Source organism: Monodon monoceros, unplaced genomic scaffold (genome assembly GCF_005190385.1).
Source record: "Monodon monoceros isolate NGI ecotype Baffin Bay Population unplaced genomic scaffold, NGI_Narwhal_1 Super_Scaffold_13, whole genome shotgun sequence".
Taxonomy (NCBI): Eukaryota; Metazoa; Chordata; class Mammalia; order Artiodactyla; family Monodontidae; genus Monodon; species Monodon monoceros.
Genome location: NW_021703769.1, coordinates 45,570,745 through 45,596,356, shown reverse-complemented (window position 1 = coordinate 45,596,356; position 25,612 = coordinate 45,570,745). Strand labels below are relative to the sequence as shown.

Here is a 25,612-nt window from a genome sequence, read left to right as displayed (position 1 = left end):
TGGTCTAAGCATTTTACAGATATTATTTCATCTCATCCTCACAGCACCGCTGTGAGGAGCTAGGTTCTATTATTCCCATTTTACCGGCTAGCAACTGAGCCACAGAGAGGTTGAATAACTTGCTCAAAGTCAAAGAGTTAGAAAGTGCTCGGGCCAGGAGTCCAGTGAGGCAATCTGACCCCTGAGCCCATGGTCTTAGCTGCTCTGCTCTGCGTCTACCAAAGCGGTGAGCAGACATAGACGTGAGATGGGATTTAATTTAAAAAGAGGTTTCCAGTAGCCGTGTGGAAGATGGGCAGGAGAGAGGCTTGTGCCGGGACGACTAACCCTGAGACTGTTTTCTCTGGGCAAGAAGGTGAGCGAAGGCAGTGTGTCCTGGGAATGGCAGGTGTTGGGCATTCAAGAGATGTGGACGACGTATACATGACTGGACCTGGTGACCAATTGTGGAAAGGGAGAGAGAGGGTAGGAGTTTGAGGTTGGCTCCCAAATTCCTAACTTGAGAGGCAGTCTGTTGACCATGCCTTTGATGAAGTTAAAAGAGGAGTGGGACTGGGCCACATGGACCTTTGTTTGGACACGTATTGAATTTGGGATACCTGTGGAGGGGCTACGTTAGGACTGATGGGCATCTGGAAATTAGGTTTCTAGCTCAGAAGAAAACTATAATGTAAAGATGTAAGATGAAGTTGTGGTGTCAATCACATCACCCAGGGAGCTGGGCATGGAGACCGGGAAGTTTGGCAAAGGATAGATGGGGCACGGAGGAGGAGCTGGCGAGGAAAGCAGTCTTCAAAGAGAACCTTAAGACAGTGCTGTCTCAGACCACGTGTTCTATGGCTGTAGCTCCTGGGTGTGGCCTCCTGCATGGTCCCAGCTGTCCACATGTCCTCCAGCCCTTGTTCCTCAGGATTCCCACCAGCAGTGGCACCCCACCCACCATTGGTAGTCCCTGGATGAGCCCCAGAACCCTGCCCACACCTCTGCCTTCACTCAGTCAAACACTGTGGAGTCGGCTGTCTACTTCCTGCTCAGACCCTGACTGATACAAGCATCTTCCCTCATCACCCCCCGCCACCTTTCCTTTAGGAGTCAATACATAGAGATTTCTAGTTGCTTTCTAGTGTTTATCCTGTACTTTGTCCTTGACAACAGAACCCTGGGCAGTGTGGTTCTTGGAAAACCCATTGTGTTTCTCTTTGAAAAGGCACATTTCTCAGCCTCCCTTGCTGCTATATATGGCCATGTCACTAAGGTCTCCCACGTCAGCAGAAATGTCATGTGAGACTTTCAGGGAAGCTCTTTAATGGGCATCCCTTTCTACCCATTCCTCCTCCCTTCTGCCTGTAATGTGGATGTGGGGTGTGATGGCTGGAGCTGCAGGAGCCACCTTGGACCTGAGGTGACCTTGCAAATGGAAGGCACACATTGAGAAGTGGAGAAGCAGGGCCTGCTGACGGCGTGGCTCCACCTGTCAGCACTAGACAGGTCACTTCCAGGTTTCTTAAGTGGAGTTGTAAGAAAAACTTGCTGGGATAGGGAGAGGGAGAGACAGGAAAGGAACTTGAAGAGGAGACAGGGTTAATGGGACACCCCTCCCTTCTGAATGGGGGGAATGGAAGATGGCTCTTGTAGTTGTATCTGGAGGTGGCAAGAAGGGAAATGGAGGGAGGGGTCTTGCCAGGGGACTAGTTTCTGTTTTCCTTATGACGTGGGAGATGTTCTCACTTGAGAATGAGAAAGGGGGATAGTAGGGAGAACAAGAAAGGGTGAAGTAGGGACCTTGAAGATTGGATATAGAACCAGAACAGCCACAATGAAGAACGCAAAAGGAATTTGGCTAAGGCTAGAGAAGAAGGGTGGGAAGCTGGTTCCTTAATAGATAAAAAGTAAGAAAATGCCCCTCCCCCGATCTTTTGGCGAAATCTTTAATTGTACAATAGCATAATTCAGGGTAATACAGTGTGGTAATTCGGCAATTTACAAGTCATTTTACAAGTGATCCACGTTGTTAGATAGTTCAGACTGTTCAGTGCCAAAGAGATTGTTTCTTTAGTAAAAAATACCGCTGGATAATTACTAATCCACTTATTCACATAGAGACGTAAAAGAAGCCTGCATATAATTGTATTATTAGTACAACATAAACCACATTTTAGCCCAGATAAATTTTGACCGCGTGTAAGTATAAACACATATTATTATTTGCATTTTCCGTTAACTGGTAATTGGTGTGTTTGCGGACTGCAGCCGTAAGCAGTCGGGGTTAATTGTGACCTTTATGTTATTTGAACGTATTCAAAAGTTTTATTCTTATTATTAGGGGATAAAATGTGCTTGCTTTTCTTTGTATCAAATAAGAATATTCATTCTTAAATGACACACATCCTTAGAGACTTTAAAGCAAAACCCTTCCTAATATTTAGCTATTTTTAAATGTCAGGTGCAGTTGAGTTTCTTCCATTGCCTGCCGTGCCATCACCAAAAGTCTCCTGCTTTTAATGGTACTTAACGGATTGTCCGCAAATTGATAGCATTTCCACGTTTGGAAATTTTCCAGTTTTCTCCTGGGAAAAGAGGGCAGGTGTTTTCCTCTAACTTGGAGAAGGTTTCTTTTTCTGCATTTGGTTGGTCTAAGGGGAGGGGTGAACCAAGAAGAGATTTTTAGAAAAAAAAAAAATGTTTTTCTCATCCTGCTGAAGCGCAGGAGATCAGCCCACCCATAAGACGTTGCTGACTGTAGCTGGAAGGCAGATCTGCAGCAGGAGTATCTTAAATATTTCAGGGAGACACAGAGGGAGCGCTGAGGAGCGTTCGCTTAGTGCTGGCCGTGCTGCTTACCATACCTGGGGGACTGGTCCCTGGGCCACCTGGGTGAGTGCAGAGGGCACTACTTGAGGTCAGAAGATGTGGCTTTCATTTCCGGCCCTGCTGCTTCTGAGCTTTGTGACCGTGAACAAATTACCTACCGTTTCCAACCTCGATTTTCTTCTGTCTGAAATACAGAGAATACAAAGCTGCACCGCCCCCCTGCCACCACCCCCGGCAGAAATTGTCCTGAAGATTAATCTCTATGACGATACCCATAATCATGCCTCGGGCCCTGGAAAGCCTGATGCAAATAAATATGAGGCAGCTTTGCTCTTGAAAGGAATCTTCTAGAATTCTCTCCTCTGTGATGCTGTGCTCTCCTGATCTGAGTAGTTACATATACCTGAAAGTCATAAAGCTAATGTTGACTATGGGAATTAGATGAGCTTTGCATCCCTGTCCACAGTTTGGGGTCTACAGGGCAGTGAAGGCCAAGGTTAGATGAGGAGATGCTAAAGCCAGATGGCCTGGGTTCACACCCAGCCTCCAGATTACCTGGCTGCACCGTCTTAGGCAAATCACTTTGCCTCTGTTCCGCATAATAACATCGGGGTAATAATAGTACTGATCTCATCGTACTGCTTCCAGGACTCAATGAGGGCCTTGCAGAGCACTGGAGTGTAAGCACTCAGCAAGTTTCACCATGGTGGTTAGAATTCCAGGCCATCTCTCAGAAGGAGTCTGAAACTCAAACTTGGCGTTAACTTATACTAAATTTACCTGCTTCCTCCCCGTTTGGAGTTTTATTTTGTTTTACTCTGAGAAGCAAATTTTAGAAAGTTAAATGGCACCTGCCTTCACAAGGCCACAGCTTTTGGAAGTTTCCGCCATTAGCTGCTCCAGCACCCTCTCGCTTCTTTCATTTAAATGGTCGGTTCTCTTGGAAGGTTTGTGCAAAAAGAGTTGCTGCGTTCAAAGAAAGACTCAACGATTGGAAGACACGTGAAATAAGGTTAAATTGAATTGTAATAAACTTTCACTGAATTGTGCTTTACCTCTTTTTTTTTTCTTTTCTTTCTCCTTAGCTCTCACCTGAAGTTCAGTAATCTCACCCTGATTTCAACCCACGGACTCCCAGGAAAAAACCTTCTGGGCACTGAACAAAGGAAGTTTTTAGCAAGCGAGTATGTATTCTATTTTCTTTTTTTTAATTTTATTTTATATTGGAGTATAGTTGATTTACAATGTTGTGTTAGTTTCAGGTGTACAGCAAACTGACTCAGTTATACATATACATGTATCTCCTCTTTTTCAGATTCTTTTCCCATATAGGTTATTACAGAATATTGAGTAGAGTTCCCAGTCCTATATAGTAGGTCCTTGTTGATTATCTATTTAATATATAGTAGTGTGTGTATGTTAATCCCAGTCTCCTAATTTATCCCTCCCCTGCTTTTTCATTCTGAAGGCTGAATGTCCTAATTTGTGTACAGTCCTTTTTCTGCTAAATGGTAGAAAAGGGAAGTGGCAGGCCTGAGTTCAGATGTTCCTTAAGAGATACAAATCCAGGTTAAGAGTGAATAGCAGGTCTGGGAGGATGCCGGCCCTGTTCCAAACAACTGGGACGGGTCTGTGACCCAGACACCACCTGCTTTTGGGTTCTGAGTGACACTCCAGGGCATGGGAGCTTGGTGACTATATTTGCATCAGACCAGGCAACTTGCCGGAGGGAGCTAAAGTCTGGGCCCCTCCGTGGGGTGAGGGTCTCAGGCCCACCTGGCCCTTTGTCATCAGGGCTGGTGAGACAGAGGTCTTCTGAGTCCTCTGAGTCTGTCATTGTTTCTGTCCCAGTAGAATCAGTCTTTGACAACACCCCTTCTAGAAAATGCCACTTCATTATCACACAGCTTCCATTCATTTTAATTTCCTGTAGCAAAGCATGAGTACAAGAATGATTAGGCTCCCTGCCTCTAGAAACAATGTCCCAATTTTTCCAACAAGGAGGGAGGAAATTGTTCTCTCTCTCAGAGAGGGGGGGGTTCATTTTAGATCCACAAGGAAGGACCCTCTTTCCTCTGTGAAAAAGGCTGACTTTGCCTTCAAACTGTGAGAAAAACGGCAGTCTCCTTGCCAGCAGAACTAGGCTCATTTTGACCTAATACTTTGATCAGACTATAAACTTTGAGGTTTGGGGAAGGACATCATTAGGGTGCAGTCAAAAAGATGTGGTTTTTTCTTTTTTTAAAAAAATTTATTTATTTATTTATTTTTGGCTGTGTTGGGTCTTCGTTTCTGTGCGAGGGCTTTCTCCAGTTGCGGCGAGCGGGGGCCACTCTTCATCGCGGTGCGCGGGCCTCTCACTATCGCTGCCTCTCTTGTTGCGGAGCACAGGCTCCAGACGCACAGGCTCAGTAGTTGTGGCTCACGGGCCTAGTTGCTCCGCGGCATGTGGGATCCTCCCAGACCAGGGCTTGAACCCGTGTCCCCTGCATTGGCAGGCAGATTCTTAACGACTGCGCCACCAGGGAAGCCCCAAGACGTGGGTTTTGAGCCAGGTCGATGAATTCAGATCCTGCTGCCACCACAAAGGGGATTTCATCTCTCTGAGCTTTGGGGGTTTTGACTGGAAATGTGTATGATAAGCCAGCCTTGATGGAGTTTTTGGTTAAAATTAGCCTAACACCAAGTTCTGGTTGAGCATGGAGGATCAGCCCACGTACACCCCCTTCCCTCACTTTCCCTTCTTTCCAAATGACATGATTCCCAGGAAATGCTGGTGTTCCTGATAAATGTCTCATGAGGAATTTCATTCAGTCGGCCTGGCAAAGGTTCTGTCAGTCCAGGTCAGGTGTGTTCCAGGAGAGACAGGCTAGCAAGTGATGCTCTGCTGGCCTGATTCTGTGGGGACCTGCGTGTGGCTGGGTGCATGGTCACCTGGGGTCTCTGCCTCTGTCCTTCCCCCTCCACACTCCCAACCCAGTAGCCAGAGCAAGGCTGCAGAAACGTGAATCAGATCCTGTCAACTCCCGAGCGGCCTGGAGCTTCTCTGTCCAGTGTGGCGGCAGTGAGCCACATGTGGCTGCTTAAATTTCAATTAATTACAGTTAAACGGGATTAAAATTCAGCTTGTTGATTACATGAGCCACATTTGAAGTGGGAGGCTAGCCACGTGTGGCTCGCAGCCCTATCAGACAGCCCAGCTGCAGAAGGGTTCTGTAGTCACAGAAATTTCCAGATGCTCTGATCTGAAATCTGCCCCTGTTCTGCTGGCTCCTCCGACCCCCTCTTTTACTGTTTTTGCCCTTGTTCTCTCTGCTGTCACCACACCAGCCTACTTGATGTCCCTCGAACACAACAGGCAAGTCCTCACCTTGGGGGTCTTTGCTTTTCTCTCTTCAGGTCTTTGCTGAAATGTCAGCTTTTCCATGAGACCTACTCTGACCATCCAGTCGTCCGCAGCAAACTCTCCAACACTCTATCCTCCTTCTCTGCTCTCTTTCTTGCTACTGAAATCCTTGTAAATATTATACAGTTTGCCTTTTAAAATTGTTTATTCTGAATCCTTCAACTATGATGTAAACTCCACAAGGGCAGGAATTTTTTGCCTTTTGTTCACTGATGGGTTCCCAGCATCTGGGACAGTGCTTGGCACTTAGCAGGTGCTCAGTAAATAATGTCAAATCGATGACAGTTACCTCCGAAAGTACCTGAAGAAGTCCTCTCCATCAGGGTGTAGACAGGGACTAAATAACACAGCCATATAAGATGTCTCTGGATGGGTACCTGCATGTTATCCTCTTAGAAACCACAAATTGAAACATCAACAGGATGTTGCCTTTCAAATGTTCCTCAGACCCCAATACAGGAAATTATGTCTGGTCATGGAGTTTAGAAAGAACAAGTGCATTGATATCCAAAAATTTAATGATTCAAATTCCTCACGCCAAATACAAATTCTGAACTTTTCCGTAACCAGTGTTTTGATTTATTATTGCTGTTACTAGTTTTTGAAAAGCCATGTTTTGTCTCCCCACCTCCCCTGCCCAAACCCCGCCCTGTCCAGCCTCTGGTGGACGTGCTAATGATGTGCCCGGGATGCAGCAGAAAGGAGGGCAGAGGGAGGAGAGGAGGAACCGGCAGTGGGAGAAATCCACTAATTGGACAATCAGCTGTGAACAACTGAAGGTTAATTATGATGTTCCTTCTTCTGGGAGCCTCACGATAAACCCTTGCTGGAAACCTCTGAGGTTCTTTCCGGTCCTGCAGGGTTCTGATTGCATGAAGTGCAGGTCCTCACCACACTTACGTTTATTCCTCTGGAGTTTGCTCTTAATTTTGTACCTGGAACTTTAGGCTTAGTCTTCCCATCACTAGATTTGGGGTCACTGCAACTTTGAGCAAGCTGGCCACTCTCCACATATGTCCTGTTCCAGCAATTCCCCCATCCTGCATTTCTACTTTTTTTCTCCTCCTTATTACCTGTCTCCAGAATGTTCTGTGAAGACAAGCTTCCACATTATTTTTGCGTCAGAGTCAAGGTCACTTGAGAAACACGAAGTTTCACTGACCTACCTTCTTTGGTTCCTTCTCTCTCTTCCAGAGGACTCTAGTGGAGATATTTCACTTGTCCTCAAGCCTGGAGATGGCCCCTGCCCTGTGGGAATCTTAATGCTCATTAACTCTGCTTAGGAAATAATTTTGGAGAAATACCATTTACAGTCTCCAATATCTAGTCTCACTGCCTCATGGGTAAATTAAAGAAGGTCCAGCATGTATTCTAATATCCGAAACAGATAGGCATCAGCTACACGCAGTGTAAATTTCTCAGTTTCGAAACTGAGAAATGTCATTCCATGTGGTCACAGGCTGTAAAAGCAAGCACCCCACATTTTTCAGTGCTTCCTAAGGTCCCTGCAACCCCAGCGTTCCCGAGGGCCAGTTCCCACTGGACAGAGCTTCAGATTTTATCTTTGAAGTATGCATTCTGAAATTATCAACACCGCTGGCCTACTGTCATTAGAAATAACATTGTCTTAGCCTTCCCCAGATTTCCCCTGGGAACTTTCATCTTCGAGCAAATCCTCATATGACGAATCTCTGTGCATTAACTATATTTAATTTTTCCTCATCTTGGACGGCTGACAGTACTGCTTCTGTTAGGAATGGATCACATCCCAAGTAAGAACAATCCCTCGTGGGTCTCTCACAGATGTATGAAATCAGCGAAGCCTCCTGTTTTCCTGTAAAGCTACCAAAATGGCTTTTTATAAGAGAATTTCATCTCACTATCTGTTATTTCCCTGTGGCAGACCAGCCCCCGATTTTCTTTTCTTATTAAGAAGAAATTTTCTTGTTTTTAAGTGTCATTGTGTGGAGAGATACAAAGCCCAGACTCCGTTCTCTTTCACAGGCCCTATAACAGGGTCTAATGTGCATCCATTACCAGGATTCTTTTTGTGTGGTGAGAGCAGACTCATGCGTGAATCAAAAAGAAAAACTGTTCTCCCATTACCACTTCAGAATCCTGTTTGCCTCCAAGGAGAGTAAACAGGATTGTGTACCATTAATATTATTTGGAATAATACCCTTCACATATGCATCCCACTTGACAGACAGCATCTCTTACATTCTTGTGTCCATCCCTCGCAATGCTCGAGGCATGTGAGGAGGGGTCGTTATCTCCTGCTGAGAGGTGAGGAAACTGAAGTTCTAAAAAGGGATGCAGAGTCCCCAGGGTCCATTTGCATTGGCGACAGAGCAGGGACACAGATCCTGGCACGGGGAAGCCTAGATTTAAACAGACTCTCACTGTTCTGCTGCCCTACACTCTGCGTCTTCGGAACAGGGTTATTAAAACGTCATGTACATGAGGTCAAACCTTCCAGAAAATTCTGGAAACAACCCTCACAGAACTCTAAATAAACCCAAAGCCACAGGAAACCCACTTTTCTCCCATTACAGTATTGTGTTCACCCTCGAATAGAACCCAGAGAACAAAACCTGTCTACCCTGGGCCTGCTCTTATGGAAGCAGCAGTCCCCGTAAATCACCTTTACCCTGAGAAGTGACCCCGCCCCCAGAGTCCCCAGGGATTGTACTGGATGCAAACATAATTCCCTAATGGACATTTTCTCTAAATAAAATGCGTTTTGTTGTTTTGGCATGAATCCATACACTAATTCTAAGAATGAATCATTTATTGAAAAGCCTTAGCAAATAGACAGGGTTCTTGATGTTCTGGACCTTGACCCCTGCCTGTGGGAATCCTCAGATGTCACTTTCTTCATGCTCATTCGCTCTGAGTCTGTGGTCAATATGACAGTTGTCAATATGACAGATCAACCGCTAAGGTAAATTTACACCCGCTATGAAATGGAAGCAAGAGTATATATGAATGATTACACGCACACACACACACACCCCCTCCCTGTTGTGGACTGGTCTACTCCAGGCAGAACAATTTAGCTTTAATGGGAAGATGTCAATTTGCAGCTAAGTGTCTCATAAGGACAAATCTCCTGGCTAGCCTGGGTCCCGGTAAACTCCCAGCAAGAGCACAGGCTCGGCCAACCAGGGGACTTGAACCAGCTCAGCAGATGTCTAATTAATGCCCGCTGTCAGCTGCTCAAATGTCACTGATGGAGCCTCTCTCTCCGCAGCCACTGTTATAATGACAAAGATCACGCGTTGATGTCGCTGTGCTCCTGGGTCAACGTGGTGGTTGGTAAAATGACTGCCATAGACCGAGCAGCTAAGCAGGTCATTGTTTCCAGAGAAGAAGTCGTGCTCTACGACCACCTTGTCCTCTGCACCGGGCAGCAGTACCAGGTGAGCCCTCGGGGATGGCAGGGGTCACATGCTGACCAGGCCCACGTCTCAGGGTCAAGAGCGTGCCTCCCACCTGCACATGTGACCGGAACTGGGTCCAAAACCCTCCTGGAAACCCATTCCAAGAAAAACATTCTGCTCAAGGATAAGAATCACAGCAAGTTGGAGAAATGTCATCCTTGAAGCTGTTGTCCAAAAGTCTAACACGTACTGCTCACCAGAGCAGAATCCAGGCGCAGCCCGGCGTGCGTCTGTGGAAAATTAATTTATGCTTCAAGAGGCTAACATTTGGCGGTGGTGATGGGCTTGCGAGAAAGTATTTCAAACATGCGCACCTTCTGTCAGCCTTATTTTATTTTGTCTCTCGGTTACAAAGCTAGGAAGTGTGTCTGGTTGCTTACCTGGTGACCGTGCTTTCCAACTCGATTAAATTCTCAAGCCACATTCCAGGGAAGTGTTGCAGGATGTGACCTATTCAACGTCCGACAGAAGCGAATTTGAACATTCTTGCTTTGCAACACTGGAGCATTTCATGCAGAAATGCCACAGAAATAGGGCATCTCTTTGATGAAAAGAGATTTAGATGATGGAGTCCTTTCATTACATTTTCTCTCAGGGACTGGATAGGCCTCCAAGTTGGGTTTGTAGGGAGTTATCCACTCTCCACCCCAGGCACTGGTCATGTTTTTCTGCTCCTGTCCTAGGCCACCTTGGGGATGTGCTCAGGCCTGCTTCCCACAGATGAGCCACGGGTGGCCGGCCTGGTGGGGATAGACAGCCCAGCAACTGCGCGCATCACTGACTTCCAGCACTGAGCCTGGGCTACCCACTGAGAGCACCTGGGGCACTTTTGAAATAAACCCAGGCCAGGGCCCCGCCCCCAGAGGCTCTGTTTTAATTATTCTGGGGATGAGTGGGGTCCAGTCATCAGTATTTTTTTGAAGCTCCCAGGTGATTCTAAGCTAAGGTGGAGAAACACAGACTTGAACTTTCTCGACCTAGAACCTCATCTGTACCTTAGAGCAGCACTTCTCAAACTGCCATGTGCACACACATCCCCTGTGCATCTCGTTAAAATGTAGATGCTGAGCAGGGGGTGGGGGGTGGGGGGCTGTGGCTGAGATACCTCGGTTCTAACACGTTTCTGGGTAAGGCCAAGGCCGCTAGTGAGGGGACCACCTGAGGACCCAGCTTGGATCAGCGCCTGAGTGATTTCTTTTCTTTCTTCCCCTTCCTCCTCCCCTTCTTCCTCTTCTCCTTTTCCTTCTTCTTCTTTTAAAGCAATCCAATTCTCAAAGTGTAGGAAAGGATTTTTTTTTTTTTCTGGATAAAGGAGAAAAATAAACTGGTTACTTAAGTACTCCTCTTTTTCAAACGTGAAACCAGAAGAAACCACCAAGCACCCCTTTGTCCCCCCTCACCTACCCCTCCGAGTTCCAGCTGCTGCCTGCGACCGTGGACTTGGGAAAATGTGACAGGAAGGCCCCGGCCAGCTGTCCAGAGACTCAGGCGTCTGCCCATGTGTGCCCAGCTGCCCCTGCGGCTTTAGTCTGTGGTACATTAAGCTCTTGCCCTTTTAACAATGGGAAACACGAAATGAAGTGATAAAGAGAGTTTCAATTTAATTTTTCCAGAAGGACATAAAGATTAAAAGTACGTAGACTGATATAAAAAAGGCAGCTGGATTCACTAGGAGCTTCCGGCTCGAATTTCTTTCCCTGTTTCCCTTCTCCGCCATTCTCACGGTTTTGCCCCAATTTTGTGATTTAAAAAAATACCAACAAGTTAAAATGATGAAAATAAGCAAGAAGACTACCTGTTATAAAATATAATTACAAATCTTAACCTCTAATCTGACCTGTAAATGGCATGTGCCAGTCTAAAATATCGTGCAATACATTTGATATCCAAATCCATAGCACTTATTTTTTTAATCAGAAAATCCATGCACAAGATACAGTGTGCTGCAGGGCTGCGTGTGAGGGGCCCTGGTCTCTACTTCCAAGCCCTCTCACCAGGGTCAGCCATTCTGAGGCATTTCTGTTGTTCGTTCTTCATTGGTTACCTCCCAGAACTACAAACAATGTGTTTATAGAAGTTTTCCCCTTGATCGGTCAACTTCCGACATTACCTATGACCTTTCCGCTTTGGACGATGAAGGTTTTTCTAGCTCACGTCCAGTACCCTCTAAGCCCCTCCCCAACCCCACGGATGGATTTGATTATTTTTATTGGTGAGCACATGCCGGTTCTGAAAAGCTGTCTGCAAGACCTTATAACCAGGGTCCCCGAGCCCCATCCCTGGCTCATGGAGCATCGAGCAGAGACGGAGAGATGCCCACTCCCACGCCTGGGTGTGGGTCATCTCAGAGAGAGGAGGGATAAAAATGTATCAGCCTGAAGTCAGATGAGTTGGTGTGGGCCATGAGAAAACCGTGGCTGGGACTCCCACGGGGTGGTGCTCGGCGGGGGGGGGGGGGGGGAAGCCAGCGGGGGGGGGTGAGAGCATGCAGCCGGGCGAGGGCAAGTGGGGTGTGAGCTCTGGTGAGCTTGGTGTGGGTGAGCAACGGATGTGGTCTCCAAGGAGGCGAGTTATGTCTCAGATGGGAGATAGAAGAACGTGGCATCGGGACAGTGCAGGCCCAGGCGAGAGCCTGCTGCAGAGGGTGGACAGAGCTGCACGCATCAAGGTGCTACCGCTTGTCGTTTGGCAGCGCCCAGCATGAAGAGACCTTCCTGTGTTGGGGTGGATTAAAGGGGAAAATAACAGCATGAGGCCAAAGAAAAGAGGCCGTTTTAAATCAAGACTTCAGATTCCCTGAGGTTTCTCCCATCAGAGCCAACATCTCCTCCCCTTGAATCTGGGCAGGCTTGTGACAGCCTTGACCGGCAGACTACAAAGGAAGTGACATGGCATGAATTTAAGTCCAAGTCAAAGGCTAGGCAGCTTCTCTTTGCCTGTGGGAACAGTGGCTCCTGGAGCCCTGAGCTGCCACATAAGGATTCCAGATACCCTATGACCGCCGTGCTGGAAATGCCATACATGGGTTCTCCAGTTGAGGGTTCCAGCCGAGCCCAGGCTCTCAGCCATCCCTGCCAAGGCCCCAGACATGTGAGTGAAGCCATCATGGACCCTCTAGACCAGACCATCCATACACTGAATGTCACCAAGTGCCCTCTATCGATAACACATGGAATAAAAGGATTGCCCAGCCAAGCTCTACCCAAACTTCTGGCCACAAAGTCATGAAAGGTGATAAAACAGTGGTGGTTTAAACCACTAAGTATTGGTGTGAGCTTGTTGCAAAGCAAGAAACAACTGGAACAAAAAGATAACAGAAAAAGAGAAAAGAGAACAACATCTAGAAAAATCAGAGCAAGGACATACTTTTGAAAATATTCCAGAAGGATCCTCCCCCTCTCTCTCTCTCTGTCTCTCTCTCTCTGCCTCTCTCTGCCCCTCTGTCTCTGTCTCGTCTCTCTCCCCAGGACACTGTGCATCATCCTCATTATGGCTCCATCACAGGAGCCAAAGACATTTGAAGAGCAGAGGCTGAGCTGAGAAGGCCACAGGGTGAGATGAAAAGGGAGATGGGGAGTAAGAAAGGATTGGTGTTAAATCTCCATCAAGAGACAGACCTGCTTCTGTACAAGTTGGTGAAGTCAGCTGGAGACCAATCACAAAACTCCCCTGGAGGGTGGAGGCAAAGGGCAAAGGGATACACTGGGTGCCAGAGACAGGAAGATATGCTAGAAGTGGAGGCCATGCCTGGACAGTGCTTCTCCCAAAGAAGAAGAGGCCCAAGTACATGGAATAGAGACAATAAAGATATGCTAGAAGAAAACTTTCCTTACCTGAAAACATCATCCAGTTGACCACATTCTTGGCAAAATCAAGGAAGAATTTTCTCAGCTAGTTACATTCTGATGAAATTTTGGTTCTATGAGAACAATAGGGAAAACAATGAACAAACTTCAAGAGAAAAATAGCAGATTACCTCCCCCCACCCTGCCTAAAAAAGAACAAAAATAAGGCAAGGCAAATAAGGCAAAAAATTACCTCTCCAGCCTTCAGTGGTTTAAGAAAATGAAACTGGCTGCTCAGAATTTTGAAGAAAATGGGCAATTCTGTCATCGCATGCTCGCCTAAGTGTATCCTATTGGAGGATGGCAAAATGTGTTCTTTATGGGCCAGGCCTGAGAAAGAAGATCTTCCGTGGTCTTTAATTCGCACTCTGGATAACGGAGACAGAGAAGAACTGGACACAGTAGTATAAAAGGACACATGGCAACACCACAAACAAAAGGTAATCCAAATCATTTTTATAAATCTGAGAATAAATCCAAGATGGGCAATAATGAATCTTACTCTAAAGTAATCTAATCAAAACCGAGTTCTTAAAAAAAGAAACCAAAAAAACCCAAGTTCTTGAAAATAGGGGGAGAGGTGGCCAAGGAGGACTATGCAGTGTCTTAAATGGGGAAGCACAAAGGCAATGTTTCATTCTTGACTCTTATATTTAGAGGAAATAGGTTAAAGAATGCTTTTGAGCAGCCTAAATAAATTCACCTTCCAAAAACTGGAGAAGATAAAAAGGAAGAAAACATCCTTCATGTAACCAGAGGCAAGAAAAGAAAGAAAATAGCCACGATGCTTACACTTGAAAGTATGAACCAGAATGGCATAAGGAAAAAAAACCTAACAGTTGTAACAGCGAGTGTCATGGTTTTAAATTGCCCCCATTACAAGATCAAGGATCTGTTTTTACATGGACGTCGAAATACAAGAGGAATAAAAAACGAACCACACTCAGAGTTTAAGAGTGAAAAGATAGTTCCAGGGGCACCAGCCAAAGATGTCAAGCAAATTCAAACAGCTGTTACGAGCAGCAGCAATAGTCATATCCGGCGAAGCAGAATCAGCTGGAGAAATAAGAGCACTGATCCTGACAAAGGGTGAAGTTCGTGACGACGACATGGAGGTCACGAGCCCGTTACATGGCACAATGTGGTTGTGTCACAGAGTGTATCGCAGGACAGAAGTGCACCTGCAGCATGACGTGCATTTCTTGGTGTCACATGTAAGGGAAGGAACCAGCTGAAGCACCTCCAGAGATAAGAGGTCACCCCGGATGTTTAGCCAGAGGGGCAAAGAGTCCGATGGCTGAGAGTGTTCGTGTAGAAATGAATTCGATTCAGTGTGGCCCGGGGAGCAGATAATGACAGACATCAGAAGCCATGGGACTACAGCGCGCATCCATCCTAAGAAACTACCTCCTAAGGGTCAGAGCCTCCGCCAAGAGGGACTGTCCGACCCCCGGGTACAGCGGGCAGCCGGCAGGAGAGGTCAGAGCACCTGACCTAGATCGAGCACTGGCCTTGCACCACACCAGTGCTCCTTGAGGTCACCCTTGTGGTAACACCCTGAGCTCCCTGCCACTCCCACCCCCATTTCACAGGTGAGGGAACCAAGCTGCAGTGGGGCTGAGGTCAAAGGTCAGACAAGACAACTTGTCCAAGGTCGCACAAGGGTGGCAGACTAGGGGCTAGGGTTTGAGCGCAGGTGGTCTGGCTCCAGTTCTTCGCCGCTGCCTGTCTCTCTCCTCCCTCCCTTTCTCCCTGTCTCCTTCCCCGTGCCTCCTCCTTCCCTCCTGCCCTCTCCCATCCATGTGCTGCAGAGGTTACACTGGATGGCTTTAAAAGTCTTCACAACTCACAAATTCTAGAACTAACCATTTATAGCTAGAGTCAAATAAACAGTTTTTTTTTAAGTGTTTTTTTTTTCTCTCTCTCTCTTTAAAAGTATCTGGGGCTTCCCTGGTGACGCAGTGGTTGAGAATCTGCCTGCCAATGCAGGGGACACGGGTTCAAGCCCTGGTCTGGGAGGATCCCACGTGCCACGGAGCAACTGGGCCTGTGAGCCACAACTACTGAGCCTGCGCGTCTGGAGCCTTGTGCTCCGCAACAAGAGAGGCCGCGATAGTGAGAGGCCTGCGCAGCACGATGAAGAGTGGCCCCCGCTTGCCACACTAGAGAAAGTTCTCACACAGAAACGAAGACCCAACACAGCAAAAATTAATTAATTAATTAATAAACTCCTACCCCCAACATCTTAAAAAAATATACATATATATCTGGAGAAAAGCAACCTCAGTTCTGGTAAGGTGGCTTCCTGGTGTCCTCAAGAACCCAGGCCCTTCTGTCTTTTGTTCTTCCATCCTTGGAATGTGGCTTCCATCCTCAGCACCTTGTGGTGACTGCTGTGGTTCCAGCCATTTCATGTGCAAGAAGCAGGAAGGAGAAAAGACTAGAGCAGAATGACTTTTCGAGTTGCCCTCCCCCTGCCCTCAAAGGACACCTGCTTATCTCTCTTGACCTCTCAGGTCATGAGTTGGGAAATGTTCCAACTGGGTATATGTCCCAGGAGTCTGTTACTAAGAAAGAAAGGGAGACAGGATATTGGTTAGGCCACCAGCATCCCCTACTGCCATGTTAACTTGCCGAGGAGAACAGGGTGGCCAAGGGGCTCCCACCAGCAGGTGATGCTCCGTCCCAAATGATCTGGAATGGTTGAGAAGTGTCTGCTTCTCTCCAATCACGAGTCAGTGCCAATTCAGTGGTGGTAGAGAAGCTCTGCTTTGGGGAGCCAGCACTGATGGTGCGTCTTCAGTAAATGTGCCCACGCCTCTTGTTGAACTCTACTCCCTCCTGTCGAACTCTACTCCCTGCAATTGAACTCTACTCCCTCCTTTTGTTGATGACATAATATGATTTTTCCCTATAGATCCCTCTTGATATACTGAGTTTTGCTAAACTCTGTGTGGACAAATTAATTAGCTTTGGGATTTAAACTTCTAGCTCCAGTTTTACCTATTTTGTGAAATGCCACCATGCGAACATGAAAATATATTATCCCTTTAATTTCTCTAATTCTTTATAGTTAAAAATGTGCAAAAACCACTCTACCCATTTAAATGCGTGGAAGAATTATATGGATTATCAGAATGCAGTTACCTCTCAGGACTGTAGCAAACTAATTCTCGTTTTTGACCTTCTTTCTTTCCCCCCCTCTTTTCCTTGTTTTTTCATATGAACACCCACTATTTGGAATGATAAGTCATTGAAAGTTTTATAAATTGAATGGCTCTCAATTTGTTCTTCAGCCCTGCCTTTTCCTGCCAAGGATTTTTCCTGACTTGTTAAAGCATGATTTACTAAACTGGTATAATGTTACCCCAATTTCATTTTCTCTTATACTATAATGCATGTTGTAGTTCTGGTAAAGTTTCAAACCTCCAAAGCACAGTATTCAGTATTGTGCACTTTAAACCATTCACCAAAGCCCTCAGTGGACTGCTTTATGATAACCATGAATATACTAATGCCAAAATTTTAGTGTGATATTGCTAAATAAATTATATTGCTAATAAGAGCTTTCCTCCACAATTTTAGTTGTAGTAAATGACCACTACTTATTGGGTTGTTCCTTTTTACTAAATATCATTTTACTGCAGCCTCTTTGTGGAGAAAGGACATCCAGCTTTAAAAATAGATTCTGTTTCTTTTGTTTTTTGTTTTAGTCCAGCCTGAAATTGAATTAAATACATCACAGCAATGTGCCAAGGCTTTAGTACTTCTCTTGAGGAAGGATATACCCGAAAGTTTCCTAAATGTCATCTGGGGTTTAGTGGAGCCCCACGTGTCCCGGCACCAGCCAGCATTCACATCCCCCAGCACAGCAGGCATTGCCCGCGGTTGTCGGGGAGGAAGAGCCTCCCGAGAGCCCGTGTGAGTCTCTGCTGCCAGTGAATGTTTTGCCCTCTGTAGCTGTAGGAGTCTGGCCTCACATCCTTAGGCCTCACGCCACGAATGTGCAGGACGGCTGCTGCGGGGCCTCTAACAGCAGCCGAGCTGCCTGGGAGTCTTGCCCTAGGTTCCGGCCTCGTTATCTCCCATAATCTCCACCTGCCGCCAAATGACCCTCGGAGAGGCAGCACAGGGGCCCACTGGGCACACCCGCCCCACTGTGGCATTTGACTTGGCTTCTACAATGGCGTCTGTTTGCTCGATTTTAATTGAACCAAAGTAATGAACAAATCAGGAGTCCATATAAAATACCCAAGTATCTGGCATTTCTTGAGCGATCAGATCTGGCCACCCTGAACCCCTACTCTACCCTGACAATGACCAGATGGAGTTGAGTCATGGCTGAACGCTCTGGCCAGGGCCTGGGCGTCCAGCTTGTCACAGCATCCTGGACACCAAGGACAAGAGTTGGCCATCATCCATTATTGGGTTTCCTACAGCAGAGGAAAGCGTCTGTCTTCACCCACGTCTATGTCAAAAGCGAGGGAACAGGAGCTGTACTGGGAGGGCTCAGTGTTGAGAGAGAGAGAGAGCACTTCTTTGACAAAGTGAAAGATAATCCTATAATTTTCACAAGTAAGTAGTAGCCCACTTCCCTCATTTTGTGGGTAGACCCTCTATGTGCTTGAATTTCAATCCCTTGATATAATTGCCTCAGTGCAGATTGTTTTTACCAAAAACAGCGACATCAAATCCAGTACCACGTGCTCTTCCATGGCCCTGCCCCCCTTGCAGGAACAAGCAGGTCCTGGGTTCCCTCCCCTTGACCCTGGCCAGGCCTCTGTGAAGACCTCCGTGACTGAACGTGGCAAGAGAGGCCCTGCTGGGCTCCCAGGACCGAGAAGAGAAGAATGTGGAGCTCTCTGGACTGCTACCCTCTCCCAGGACATGTGCCCTGGAACTCAACCCCCCAGCCCCCCAGCTGTGAGGAAGCTCAGGCCACAGGGAGAGGCCCCACGTGGAGTTCCGGCCGACAACCCCAGCTGGGATCACAGCCAGCACCAACTGCTAGACATAGAGTGATGACTTGTCATCTTTTTAAATACCCACCATGTTTTCTTGGGGAAAGAAAAAGGATTGAGAGAGTTTATCTCCAGGTGATTCCAGCCCCCGGCCATCAGGTCACCACCCCCAGCCTTCGGGTCTTCCCAGCTGAGGCCTCCAACATTGCTAAACAGACAAACTGTCCCCCACCATTCCCTGGCTGCATGGCTGACCTACAGAATCTGTGAGCCTACTGAATGGGGGTTTTGCACTACCGAGCCTTGGAATAACTTGTTACGTAGCATCAGATGACCAGGGCAGCTCCTTCTGAGAATTAGCTCCAAGTGGTCATTTCGCCCGTTTTTTGTTTTTTTTTTTTAATTAAGACCTGATTATATCTTGAGACAGCAAAAGGCACACCTGTACTGGGTATTGCTCTGTTTATTTTAATTAATTAATCAATCAATCAATGAATTAACTCATTACTTGTGAGCGCTTCACCTGTTACCACTGAAATAAGCATCTCTCTGTAACATATCTCAGGTCCCACGCCCTACAGGAGCCGACATTAGTCAGCACCCGACAAACAGAGAAGTTCTGAACAGCGGTCTGCAGCAGTACACGGGCCCGGTTCCCTGCAATCATTTCACCCTCAACGACGAAGAAGATTGCTTGAAGGCCCTGACTTGGATCAGGAACAACTCCATTGCTGTAGAAGGTAAGGATGCTGGTAACTGTGCATCTTTTCAGAACAGCATTTTATCTTTATAATGAGTCTTATTCTTCGTCTAGTTCCAGTATATAATTAGTGCCTAATTAATTCCAACCAAATCATTCATCTGCCGTGCTTTGTTTTCCAGATTAATTTACAACTTGTCATTTTTGGATACCCAGCATGTTTTCTGGGGGAAAGAAAAAGGCTTGAGATAGTTTAATTATCTATAATTATTTTATTACACAAAAATGAATATCCAAAGAGCAAAGCATGGCTAAAATCATTAACTAATTAAAGAATAATTTAATAAGCAAACATGTTTAGCAATTATATGGAAAATATGACTCCTTTTGTGAAGCTGAAAAGACCTCGGAAGAAAAGGAAAGGTCTGAGTTGGAAGGGCTCTTTTCTTTCACAACCCATTGTTCTCCTTCGTGGTTGCCTGCACAGTCCTTCCCACAAATGAACATATTCGAGTTGCCTGCCACTTCCTGAAGCCAAATGAGAGAGTAAAACATTTGTACAAATTGTTTTCTCAAGCATCTTCCTCTCTATTGCTTGGGTTAATGGAAATTGTTTGACTAGTAGAATAACTAGAACAGGGCCTGGCTGCCTATTTGTCTTTAATTGAAACCTGGGGAGTCAAGTTTTAGAGATGACTTACTGCAGCCCCTTCATTTTACCGAAAGCGCAGGGGGGATCAGGGACTTGGTTGGGTTATACAACCACCTGTGATGGGCTGGGCTTCTAACCCAGACCTTTGATTCAGTCCTGGGATGGAAAAATCAGTAAGTGACTGGAGTGTGGAGATCAGTATATAAAATTAAATATATTAGTTTATTGAATGTATTTGTTTAAATATAATTTCATTATGTTAGTTAATATAATTAATATATTAAAATTAAATATAGTTTCTTCCGATTTTTGGTGGAAGATTTAGGTGTTAGTTAACTTTTTGTCAAGTTTCTACATTTACTTCATTAAAAATCAAAAATAGGTATCAAAGGATATTCGATACATTGCTGAATTCAATTTGTTAGTACTTAGAGGCTATTTGCATCTAAACTCATGAGTAAGATTGGCCTGTTTTCTCTTTTATGCTTTACTTGGCAAGTTTTTGGAATCAAGGGTATGCTAGTCTCACAAAGTGTTTTGGGGAAGCTTTCCATATTTTTGGTGGGTCAGAAATACTTTGTATAACCTAAAAATTGGACAGGAATCACCCATAAAACCAACTGGGTCTGGAACCTTTGGGCAGAGGTGGGATATATAGATATATACTGGAGACCCAGAATAAAAACTTGTCAAAGTATTCAGTATTTTAATATTTGCATTAAAACTCGGTATTATTTTCAGTTTTGCATCTGTATGTGTTTAAACCTGTTTCAATATTTTAGTCATTCTTTAATCATTGCCCTGTGACCTAAGTACACTTAGGGAATTCTCTGATCTGGGGGTCAGCAAACTTTTACTGTAAAGGGCCAGATAGTAAAAATTTTAGATTTAGCAGGCCATATGGTCTCTGTCCCAACAACCCAACTCTGCTGCTATGGCAAGAAAGCAGCCACAGACAATATGTCAATGAATAGGCATGGCTGTGTTCCAATAAAACTTTATTTACAAAAATAGGGGATGAGTCATAGTTTGCAGAACCCTGCTTTTATCCATACAATTTGTGACAACTCATTACCATTTCTTCAAGTCCAGACCTCAAAATGTAACTTAAGCTTGCTAAAAGCACAAAAGCCAATGGTTCAATGCAAAATATACATTATGTCTTAGGAATGTGCCCAGTCCTGTTATAATGCAGTGTTTCAATCGAACTGTTGGCTGTTTTGAATGTTAGGATTCAGGAGCCTTTTGACCAAGAAAAGGGCCTTTGAACGTGGCAATGCAAGTCCTTAAGGTTGAATGCTTATGGCAGAGAACTTAGAAATTCCAATGTAAGAAGCTCTTGGTTTTCAGATGGGGGAATAGCATCCAGCTATCGTGTTGCCTTGACTAGTGGTCGAAGATGGTGATACTCTGGTGCCCACCTAAAGGGAAATAAATGCTTTTGCAAGAGTTAAGAATGTCTCCCATTAACCGTTGCAGAAAACCCCTGCCCCTGCGTGCCTGCTTTTGTCCACTGAACGGCCAGGTTAGGGAGTTTATAGACATTAGTTTCTTGTCCTAAAAGTAGGCTGTTTTCCCCAGGTCCAGTGCTTAATGACACCCCCAGGGCAGGGCGTCTCGCAGGTAGGTGGTCCAAACACTCAGATGCTGGGCCCAGGCTCTGGGAGGCATCTGAGAAACAGACCCAGCCAAGTTCATTCAACTTAGGGTAGTGACCCTTTTCAAATGACTATAAGAAAAGTTGGAAAGAAAAATGTTAACCTCCTGCCTTGAGGAAGCTCTTTCTCTTTGTAGTTTTTCCATAATTAGAGTCATATTCAGACTTGAATTTAATTAGTGCCATTCCAGATATCTTCCTCACATGGGCTGCTATGAGGATTAAACGAGATAAGATATTACATGTCCAGCTCAGGGCAGCACAGTAGGAGTTCAATCATATGGGCTCTTGTTAGCCTTGTTACTACTACTACCGCTACATGTGATAGGGTTGTTTCTCCAGGGTGTAGGTCTCAGCCACTGCCATCCTAGTGATGGTGCAGCCTAGCACAGTCTCTACACAAAAGATGGGGAGCCGTGTACACCAGGTACCAGTCTGATTGTAGAGAGGCATCGTGACCTTCATGAGAGCTCTGGAGGCTGTGAAGTTTAGAGAAGGTTTCCTCAAGAAAGGAGGATTTGAGCTCAGCCTTAAAGAAGGGCAGGATAGGGGCTTCTCTGGTGGCGCAGTGTTTAAGAATCCGCCTGCCAATGCAGGGGACACGGGTTCGAGCCCTGGTCCAGGAAGATCCCACATGCTGCGGAGCAACCAAGCCCGTGCGCCACAACTACTGAGCCTGCGCTCTAGAGCCCGTGAGCCACAACTACTGAGCCCATGTGCCACAACTACTGAAGCCCGTGTGCCTAGAGCCCATGCTCCGCAACAAGAGAAGCCCCCGCAATGAGAAGCCCGTGCACTGTAATGAAGAATAGCCCCCGCTTCACGCAACTCGAGAGAGCCTTCGCGCAGCAACGAATACCCACCACAGCCAAAAATAAAAAAATTTTTTAAATAAAAAATTTTAAAAAGATTGAAATTGCTGAAAAAAAAAGAAGGGCAGGATAAGCAAAGGAAGAGAGAGGTTGGGGGAGTTTGATTTGTATCCAAAGACCATGACCTAACAACTCAGGCCGGGCAGACTCCGTGAAGGGCAGCAGTGGGAGGAGAAGGTGGAGGGTCCAGGGGAGTCCAGGTTTAACTGGTTACTTTTTAGAGGCTGGGGAACCAGGGGTGATGCTGTGTACAAAACAGCACTGCAGGAAGGTGAACTCCCATCTCTGGCGCCCACGGCGGCAGAGAGAAACCCCTCGGGGAAGGATGGGTCAGGGCTGGAGTGGGGCAGCCGTTCAGGCAGGGGCGGGCTGGAAGCAGCCATCTCTGATCCATTTGAGGTCCTGCTGGCACAGCTGCATCTAGCTTATTTCCAAGTCAGTTATGGGCTGATGGTGTTTGAAACTGGAAACTGGAAGTTGGCACTTCATGAAAACGAGGAGCAAGGCTTTGTTCCCGCATCCATTACCGTCACTCCGCCTGTCAGCCCTTGGTTTCTAATAACACCAGAAAGAATGTGGACATTTTTCATGATAGTTAGCTTTTGCTCCCTCAGTGCTAATTTTCCTTTTTCTCAATAGTTCAGGCTGGGGTTGGAGGGTGGGAGCTGAGGATAGGGCCCTTCTCCCAAGAGCCTGCGAAAAAAACTCCTGTGTCTCACGGGCTGTGATTGGGTTGAATGTCCTTCCAGGAATCACACCCCGAATCCTGGGAAACTCCAGGCCTACCTTTGAAGTAAACAGACTCGAGAGGAGGGGCTTGTTTGCTGAGGACGGTGGAGGGATTGTTCTAGAAGGACAGAAGGATGCTACGTAGCAGAAACAATGGATTTTTTTTTTTTAATAGGAGGAGGTTAGCTTTCCTCTGAATTTCTGCCCCTTGAAAAAGCACAGATATCTCCCCCAAAGCATCACCACTCTCCCTGCCCCTGTCCCTGTTTTATCATGTCTTCCTCTGCTTCCAAAGGAGAAACAGTTGTTCTGTGATGGAATTTGTCCAGTCTGAAGGAAATTGTTTATTGGTCTCTGCAGTTGGATGAGTTTATAGATGTAAATTATCGTAAACTATTAGAACTGCTCCACTATCCTGGAGAATAGCTGACATCACTGGCTTTCAACTGCAAAAAAAACCTGGAGGGTTTAGCCGGCGGGAGCGGGGGGGGTGTTTCAGATAGAACCCAGCAACCTAATACATTATAACAGTTTATGGCATTAATTGAAACTAATTGAAATTCATCTGCTATTACCTCTGTACTTTCCATGAAAATGAAAAGTAGGATGAAAGTAAAGTACAAAAAAATACACCGCCTTGATGGCCCGAAATGGATCAATTATTTTCATCTTTAGCTAAATACAGTTTACTGCCTTATTAAAAGCATGTTTGTAAGAAAAGTATAACATTAAAATTCCAGTGCATGAATCACCTAACAAAGCCTTTGTTATGCTATATCTAATATATTCTTCCCTTTTTATTTGACAGAGCAAAATGAGACGTGTCATAGAAATCTTAGGCTTTGACTTCTAGAAAGTAAAAAGAGTATTTTCTGGTCTATTCATGAACATAATATGTTTTTTAAGTATGTGTTTATTTCACAATTTATTAATATTCTAGGGTATCTATTTAAAATTCTTTCATTATCTGGTTATTCCCTAAAGTTAATAATACAGATACAATGCCGATTAGAGGGGTTTTTAAGGAACATGTTATATATCCATCTGCAAATATAGTGCAGTGGTGTGAGCACTGGTTCTGAAATCAGACCTGGCAAGTCTGAGTTCTGATGAACCATCTACTGCTGTGTGACCTGGAGCTTGTTACTTGACCTCTCTGTCCTCAGTTTTCTGGAGAGCATAATAAAACTTTTCTCATGGGCCTGTTCGATCTTACATAATCTCTGTTTCTTTTAAAGTGGAAAGGAACCATAATTCTTCATTAAAATACAATGGAATATGTAAATATACATACAATAATAAAATAACTTAAAATACATAAATTATAAAATGTAGTATATAATTCTTATTTTCTCTGGTCTTAAAAATGCAATAACTATAAAGAAAAATTCTTATTAATATCTATGTGCATAAATCTTGAATTTACTTCTTATCCTCTTGAGATGTGAGTTCCTGGCCAGAATGCCAGATCAGAAAATCCTTCCCTTTTCTCCTTTCCAAGTGATGGTTTCCTTCCTGGAGAATCCTTCATCTTTACATCTTGTGTGGGCTTGCCTTATTTTGGTGGTCACACAATCAGAGTTGCTGGTGTATTCATTTACACCTTCAACAAGAGTGTATCAGAAAGCAAAAGCATCACCTTTATGTTCATGCCAACATTTCAGACGGCTGGTCTTAGTGCTTTTGCAGCCTGAGGTGGAGAAGTGACAGCTCACCCAGGTGGTGATAAGAATCATCACGCCCCCTCTTCCTCCCCAGCTGGGCCCCTCATTCCTTTGGAAGCTCCCTTGCACATTCTGTCCCAAAGGTCATTGCAGGCGAGCGTGAGAGAGAGACTGGGTGCTCCTTCCTGCCAACTTCAATTCCAGGGGCTTTCACAAGGTCGTCTTTTCACCGCCGTGCCCTCCTTGTACTATGCCTCCCGATTCTGCCCTGTACTCTCAGTAATGCATAATTTATCCCCTAGAAGGAGCGACAAAGATCCGCCTCCCATGAAAACTGGTATAGTTGTGTTCCGTTGCCCCTGTTGAAAATCCACCCAGACTGTTCGAATCATGAGTTATCATTTGCCAGTTCAAAGCAGGGCCGCCCACCACTTCCCCTCTGTCACCCATCAGGTCAAGTGCAAAGACTGGTCGTTTCTTATCTGTTAAGTAAACTGAGCTGCTGCGAAGAAGACAGTGACCAGCTCTCTTAGCATAAAACTGTTATCCAGGGGGAAAGCCTCAGCTTTTCCACTCTGTTTCTTCCACATATGCATAGAAACTTCCAAAGAATATATGCGAAATCCCAACAAGATAAAGGAAGCCCCTGCAATGTGTCACCTCCCTCAAAATATTTGCAAAGACTCCGTGAGTTACAGAGCACCTAAGTGGTGGAAATGCATGAGCTGAATGAATCTTTAATGAACTGGGGTTGTCTGACCTCTTAAGCCCGCTGTAGATGACAGATGCCGTGGGTTCCACATACCCTGGGGCTGCCCCCCTCTCCTCCACCAGCCGTCAGGATGTTCTGCGCCAGCAGGACCCCAGCCACC

General features: G+C 45.7%; 1 protein-coding gene across 1 annotated transcript in view; it reads left to right on the top strand.

The window, feature by feature from the left end:
* Positions 1-25,612, top strand: part of CFAP61 (cilia and flagella associated protein 61) — a 256,888-nt gene that overhangs the window by 168,616 nt on the left and 62,660 nt on the right. Inside the window, exons 19-21 of the mRNA XM_029220311.1 lie at positions 3,897-3,995; positions 9,471-9,639; positions 19,032-19,206. Of these exons, the coding sequence (XP_029076144.1) occupies positions 3,897-3,995; positions 9,471-9,639; positions 19,032-19,206 (443 nt within the window). The remainder of the gene's footprint in view (positions 1-3,896; positions 3,996-9,470; positions 9,640-19,031; positions 19,207-25,612) is intronic.